Source organism: Pyrus communis, chromosome 15 (assembly GCF_041283825.1).
Source record: "Pyrus communis isolate YQ-2024b chromosome 15, ASM4128382v1, whole genome shotgun sequence".
Classification (NCBI taxonomy): Eukaryota; Viridiplantae; Streptophyta; class Magnoliopsida; order Rosales; family Rosaceae; genus Pyrus; species Pyrus communis.
The window spans coordinates 26,069,498-26,076,867 of NC_142579.1; the positions used below are offsets into that span (position 1 = coordinate 26,069,498).

Genomic DNA, 7,370 nt, shown 5'->3' on the forward strand with positions numbered 1-7,370 from the left:
AGAAAGGAGTCGGGAATATGAATGGTGCACGTATGCCTTTTGATCCCGGTTTCCCTTATTTGTTGCCGATTTTTTCTGTACATTAAAAAAATATTAGTTTAAATGAAGATAAAAAAAAAAAAAAACACAATACATATCAAATTAATATAAAATTAAACAAAAAATTATTACTCGGAACTTTGCATTCTCAAATTCAGTGCAAAGCTAGTGCCACTCATGCATTAAAAAAATATTAGTTTAAATGAAGATAAAAAAAAAAAAAACACAATACATATCAAATTAATATAAAATTAAACAAAAAATTATTACTCGGAACTTTGCATTCTCAAATTCAGTGCAAAGCTAGTGCCACTCATGCACCCTCTCTAGGAACTCTTTAGAACGGTCCGCCCGTGCTGCCTCTATTGTTGGACAAAAGTCATAGTAGGTGGAGCTTGTACTTCCACTCCTTGTACCAATCGCTCCAGACCTAGTTGATGTAATCTTCACATGCTTTGTCCTCCTTATTCCAACTGAAATTGGTCTGCACATTTTCATTAATGAGAAAAAAAAATGAACTACACATTTTTTTTATTTTTTATTTTAAAATGATTCTAATCGTTAGTTAGACTTACAGAAAGCTGAGAGCACATCGCGTCACGAACCTGTTGCTGATGGGAAATCCATAAATCAACGTTCATGGGGCATTTGCTCCGGATCAAGGCCCCGCAATCGTGGGTCAACAAACTGTTAACATGGGCACACGTTCGACATTAGTTGGGAGGTAGATAATTGGGATTGGGGCCTGGGTGGTTCGAGTGATCTGGTTTATCTTTAGGCCCTGACAAATGCCTTGGGTCTTCTTATTCCTTGGCCTGGTAAGGGCTGTCTTTCTGCCTGTGCCTAGGTCGCGACTTAGACAAAAAATCGATAACTTCCATTTTGCATTTTATTTTTGTTCAATAAATTGTAAGAGACTTGTTGAATACTTGGATGAACACTCATTATATGCTTGTTCTCCATATTTTCAATATGTTATAATACTTTAATCTATATGTCATTTTAGTTTTCAATTCATAATTTCAATACATAATGTTTTTTAAGTCTAAATAGACACTTATTTATACGATACTGTTGACCCTAATAATTACAAGACCTACGTGGCGCGCAGGCCGAGCAACTAGTAAGCTAACTACGTCCTTCGGTTGAATGCGGGGCGTGCCAACTCGTCGGCCGAGCTCGGCCGAGGAGTACAATTTGTTGATATCGCTTGGAGCGCGTCGTTGACTTCTGTATCTTGCGATTGCGACCGAGGAAGGAACGCTCTCGGTCTCTGAGTTCTACAGCCTGAAGACAAGGCTGCCAATTCTGCGGAGTTCAATAATCGTCGGAGCCCGATTCGGTCACTGTGATTATATTCGTGAGAGTATAAGCACGTCGAATCGAGACCAAGGTGTATGGGCACAGGTACTCGAACGTGATATATGTCTTGATGGTAAACGTAGTTCGGCCGTCGGAATGCCGAACCCTGAAACTCACCTGTGAGTATCCAATCATAAAACCACTCGGCAACCCGTACGCCGAGCAATGTAATTCGTAACACCTAACTATGCCGAGAAAGCTTAGTAAGGTGACCTCTGCCAACAAAGGTTCGAAAACCTTCCTCGACCGAGACTTGGATAGATAATCGGTCGGCCTCGACGCAGTGCTGTTTATCCAAACTGAAGATGCCTCTTGGTCGGCTGATCCTGCGGCAGCAGTGCTGTTTATCCAAACTGAAGGTGCTCGCCGGTTGCTTCCACAGTGCTGTTTATCCAAACTGAAGGTGTGTCGGCAGGAAAAAGAAAAGGAAAAATCTCAAGGTGATTGAGAGGTTTTGCGCAGGGCAATTGTATGCTGAGTTGAAGGTCCTTTTCTGTTGCATGATTTCTTGTATTTATAGTCCCCCATTCCTTGAATCTGACTCCGATTTGGATCGGGAGTCCTTTTCCCAATTCGCCTCTTCCTCGAACAATCCTACTCCTACTGGGATTCTGAATTTTCCTTCTTTTCGGGACTTCATTCCTTGCTGGTCGAGAATCCTAATTGCATCAGGTTTCCTCGACCTTTCTATTTATCCGGATTACCTCTGATGGGATCTGGCCGACCCTGCCAGCTGGCCCGGGCCTTATTATTCGGCCCATAGTATTTATCATCTCCTTGGGCCGAGCACATCCTGCTGCTCGGCCCAGCAATAATATTTCGGGCCCAAACATTGCCCCCTCGCTTCTGAGGTCGCCGACTGTTAGCTCTTGGTCGGGCCTCGACCTTGAAGAAGCGAAAACGTTTATTGCTTTTTTGAACTTAATGACCGTTATTCCTGTGCATTTATGAAGCATGATTGCACTTTTCTTGCTGCCCCCAAAGCGTGGCCACGTGTCGATTCTCCGCCGCTCTTAAAACTTTCAATCGTGGGCCTCGAAACCGTGCGCTAACTGAAACGTCTCATCCTTATTAATGCCTTAAAACTGGCGTCGCACGCAATCGTGCGTCCTGGATTTTCGACTCCTCGATCCCCTCTTCGCAGTTTCCCAAAATATCCGAAATGATTGAGCCTTTCCCGGTTAAATTTCCCCCCAATTTGAACCAGTGCCTTTTGAATCCCAGACGTTTGATATTCATCCTGAAAGGCCTATAAATACCCATATTTCTGCCATTTGCCTTTTACGCTTTCAGAAATTCTAAAATCTCAAATTCCTCATCCTTGTTCGTTCAAATCAAACCTTCCAGTTCTTCTGCAATACCTTCTTTTTCCAGAAACATCACTTCTCCACAAATGGCCTCCTTCATTTCAAAGTTCTCTGATGAGATCAACAAGTGCAAAGATTTCGTCGACCGGAGCGCCGTCAAGACGCTACGATTTGAAGAAGACATGACCACGACCCACCAAATTCTGGGTCCCCTTTTCAGAGACACAGTGCCGTCGTCTGTCACTAACCTGCTCAAGGAACAGTGCCTAACACCCCTGCTGCAGGGGTTCGACTGGTCGAAATGGACTCTGGCGCGGCCTCAGGGAGCCTGGCCGTCGACTACTGCGGCTTGGGCTGCCTGGGTCGACCGGATGAGCACATTCTTCTCCAAGGAATGGAAGGCTTTGGGTATTTATGATGCCATCATCCTGTCGACCATGGAGGTCGCCATGGATAAGGAGCTGCTTATGGCGGCCCTGAGTCTATGGTGTTCGGCCACCAACACCATGATCCTGCCTTTCGGCCCACTCGGCCCCACCATCCTTGACGTCTCGGCCATCCTTGGGACTTCCCCGACCGGCCTTCCTATTGACGCTGCCCTTTCCGGATACCCTTCTCCTCTCGACCTGAAGGCACTATTCGACGAAAGGGCCGTCGAGACGCTAAGCCGGGACGACCGGGAGCCCTCAAGGGAAGAAGTTCAGAAGCTGCACAAGAATTTCTTCAACTATAACACGCTCATTCTTCACTTCGCCGGCCGAGGCGAAGAAGGTCTTAGGAAGGGAGAGCACGAGGCCTTCCTCTTCTACTGGTACAACAAATTCATCTGTTGTACCAGGTCAAATAAATGCCTGGTGGAGAATATGCCGGTGGCCCAGGCACTGGCTAATGGTCGCTTGCTGGCGCTCAGTCCAGCCATCCTTGCCAACCTCTACCGCTGCCTGGCCGAGGCGACCATTGGCAAGATCGACCCGCACCAGAACGGACCCCTCTGGGTGTTCCAACTCTGGTTGCAGGTCTACTTCTCCACCCTTCGACCGGAGGTTCCTGCCTTCCAGCGAACGGCCGCCCTCGGCCTTCAACTGGCCTCTCGACCAGCGCCACCTCACCGGGCAGCCGAGGTTTTCAAACACTTCCTCAGCCTCGACGTCCTCTCGGATGACGAGTTCTTGGTGTGTCGGCGCCAGGAGTACCCATCCTCGCTTAGACTCCCTACGGCAGCATGGGCCGAATCTGAGGATGCGGGCATCCGCCAGCGCTGGGGGTCGTTTGTCTTGGCTCGCGACCTTCCTCTTGGTTGCGATGCTCGCCGAGCCAGCTGGGAGGTTTATCACCCTCATTTTCTCGCCCGGCAGCTCGGCTATCTTCAAGGCTGTCCAGTCCCCCTGCTCGCCTCTCGGTCGCTCCTAAGTCGGGGACGTCTTACTGGTTCCTCTGAAAGGGAATGCAAGACGTCAGACCAGGAGTTCCAGGAGAAGTGCAAGAAATTTCGGCTTCGGCCGACGGTTCCTGAGTCTTTCGGAACTGACACCTTCGGGGATTGGTGGGAGGAATATACCGGAGACTTCTTCGGCGCCCCGGCCGAAGATCTGGTAAAGAAAATCTTCGGCGATCGGCCCAGATCAGCATCCTCGACTCACCCTAAGGAGTCGGCCCAAGGTAGTATTTCCGTTTCTTTCCTCCTTTTGTTTTATCTTTCGTCCCTGTTATTAATTACTTTGCTCCAGGGGGTCGTGGGTCGAAGGCGGTCGAAGTAGTCGCTGCGGTGCCAAAGGCGAAGAAGCTAGTGCCCAAGAAGGCAATCCTTGTCACCAAGCGATCGGTGCCTTCCAAGCGCCCCCACCGAGAGGCCGAGCCTGCGGAGGAGACCCCTCGCCCTTCTAAACGTGTCAAGAAATTGGCGAAGAAGGGCGACCGGGAAATTCATGTCGTTCCCAGTGATACTACTGGGACGCCTGCTCCCGCCGGCTCTCCATCTGTGCCGGCAGCCGCGGCCTCCCCAACCTCGAATCCTCCAACCGTTTCCCCGGCAGATCCAGACGCCGCACCCGCTCTAGCTTCGGAGTCGGTCGCGGCACCTGAGGCACCCTTGTCTCCACCGGTCGTTTTGGAGGTATAATTCTGTTTTCACTTGCTTCCTTAGGTTTCTGATCGTAATGCTAACTGTTCTCTTTTTGTTCAGGATGTCGAGAGCGAGAGTGACGAAGTCCCGCTGCAACGCCGCCGTCGACCAGTCAACTCTCCTGTCCATCCTCCTCCTGTAGTCGAGGTGACCGCTCGACCACGTCCTACTGCGGCGGAACTTGGCAAGAGACCCATGGTCGATCCTGAGGCCACGGCTGAGTCACCGATCCACCCGCAGGACGAAGACCTTCCCATTCCTCCACAGGAAGTCTCTTCGGCCTTTGTAAGTATTGTTTCTTTTGTGTTTTGAGTTTTTGTGACATTGTTTTTGAAACGATATTAAATGTCAGGTGCCTGAACATTCATTTCACCGGCAATTTTACGCGCCGAGGGGCGTTGTCTATATTTCCTGGCCGCCGTCGTGGCCATCAAATGTAGATAAACTCCATCGGCCGCGTGAATTGCGTAGCGGTCTAAGGCACTGGGCTCGGCCATTAAGCTCCCTGGGTTCGAGCAATGACCCAGAGGGCATGGCCGAAGTCTCCTCTCAGCAGGTCTAAAACAATCCCCTTTTTCTTTATGCACCATATCACGCCTTACTTTCCCTCACATTTTCCTTTTATGCGCACAGCCATCGTGGGAAGTGGAACTTGACGCTCTGCTTCAAAGCACGACCGGGGAGGTCGGCTCCTCTGCAGCTCCGGCCGAATCGGCAGAAGACACGCCCGCCGAAGTCTTCGTGAAGCTGCACGAAGTCCTATCTCTGACTGCTTCCCAAGCTCTCCGGAGCAAGGGCCTTGACTCTGTTGGGGAGTGTCTTAATGACCTTGCCAGCGGTGGTCACCTTAGCCCGGAGGGCATCTCTTTCCTGACCGACCTCCTGGAGCGGACTCGGCAACACTTTCTTATCTTTGAGCGTGCCCTACAGGCCGAGGACGATTTGAAGGTGGCCAAGGTTGCGCATGAGGCTGGCCGAGTAGAGATGGAGGCTTTCAAAGCAAAGAAAGCAAAGCTGACCGAGTTTGATCTCCAGATCTCTGACCTCCAGCGTCAGATTTCTGACCTTCAACGTCAAAGGTCGGCTGCTGCTTCCGAGCTTGAGAAGGATTTTGAGGCTAACAAGGCTCGGCTGACGGCCTTCGCTGCCGGCGCACGACGTATCCAGCAACTGCAGTGCAACAAGAAAACGCGGCAGGCTGAGATAATTTTGAGCGAGGCGAAGTGGCTGGAGCTGAAAGCTGCCCTTGAGACTTACCTCCCCTCGACCCCTTAGGAGTTCATCATTGTATTTGTACTTGTAATGATTTTCTGTTATCAATACAATGGTCGTTTTGCTATACAATGGTCGTCTTGCTCTCAATACAATGGTCTTACTCTTGCATTTCCCATGTAATTGGATAGTACTTCTTTAAAAACTTTCCATTAATCGGTAATTTGTGAACTGAACCCGTCCGATCTCTTAGATGATATGCCCCCTTGCCGAGGACTTTGTGAACGATGAATGGCCCTTCCCAATTTGGCGACCATTTGCCAAATCTGGGGTCTTTTATTCCAACAGGCAACACAGTTTGCCAAACCAGCTCTCCCTCGCCGAACGTTTTTTGTCTTACACGCTGATTATATGCTCGCTCGGCAATTTTCTTTTGTGCTATCAACAAGTTACCCGCGTCGATTCGACTTTCTTCCAAGTCTTCTAACTCTTGTCGCATCGCTTGACTATATTCAATACTGCACAAATCATTCTGCTCAATTACTCGCAACGAGCTTATACTCAATTCGACTGGTAACATAGCGTCGTGTCCATAAGTCAACGCGTAGGGAGTGGTTCCAGTAGCCGACCGGGGTGAAGTTCGGTATGCCCATAATGCTTCATTTAACTTCAAATGCCACAACCCTGGTTTCTCTTTTACCATTTTTTCAAGGATGCCGATCAACACTTTATTGCTTGCCTCGGCCTGCCCGTTTGCCTGTGGGTAATACGGCGTAGATTGCTCCAGTCGGATATTCAAACTTGCCGCGTATTCCCTAAACCTATCGGCCGTAAATATAGTGCCATTATCAGTTATGATCGTTTCTGGCACGCCGAATCTGGTCACAATATTCTCTTCTACGAAGTTGCATACTTCTTTAGCAGTTAATTCGGCGTATGACCTTGCCTCGACCCACTTGGTGAAATAGTCAGTTGCTACCATTATCCACGCGTGTTTCGCTGCCCCTGATGATGGCGTGATTTTGCCAATTACGTCCATTGCCCAACCCCTGAACGGCCAAGGTTTAGTGACCGAGTGTAGTAATTCGGCCGGGGCTCTCTGTACAGGTCCATGAATTTGGCATGGGACGCATCTCCGTGCATATTCGATACAATCTTTTAATATATTGGGCCAGAAATAACCGTGTCGTCGGAGCAACCAACGCATCTTTCGTCCGGACTGATGTGCCCCACAAATTCCTTCATGTACCTCGGCCATTACTTGGGTGGCCTCTTGTGGGCCGAGGCACAATAGTAGTAACCCGTCCTCGCCCTTGCGGTATAACTCA

General features: G+C 49.4%; 1 protein-coding gene across 1 annotated transcript; it reads left to right on the top strand.

Moving 5' to 3' along the window:
- Window positions 1–1,118: 1,118 nt before the first annotated feature.
- On the top strand, window positions 1,119–6,197 carry LOC137721069 (uncharacterized). The gene is made up of 4 exons (XM_088686906.1): window positions 1,119–4,367; window positions 4,436–4,821; window positions 4,891–5,115; window positions 5,464–6,197. The coding sequence occupies exons 1-4, from the start codon at window positions 2,795–2,797 to the stop codon at window positions 6,103–6,105; spliced, it is 2,826 nt and encodes a 941-aa protein (XP_088543032.1). The 5' UTR covers window positions 1,119–2,794; the 3' UTR covers window positions 6,106–6,197.
- Window positions 6,198–7,370: the final 1,173 nt, after the last annotated feature.

Coding starts and splice junctions, on each gene's coding strand:
- LOC137721069 (XM_088686906.1), top strand. CDS start 2,795: ATGGCCTCCTTCATTTCAAAGTTCTCTGATGAGATCAACAAGTGCAAA. Junction 4,368..4,435: donor CCCTAAGGAGTCGGCCCAAG/GTAGTATTTCCG, acceptor ACTTTGCTCCAG/GGGGTCGTGGGTCGAAGGCG. Junction 4,822..4,890: donor CTCCACCGGTCGTTTTGGAG/GTATAATTCTGT, acceptor CTTTTTGTTCAG/GATGTCGAGAGCGAGAGTGA.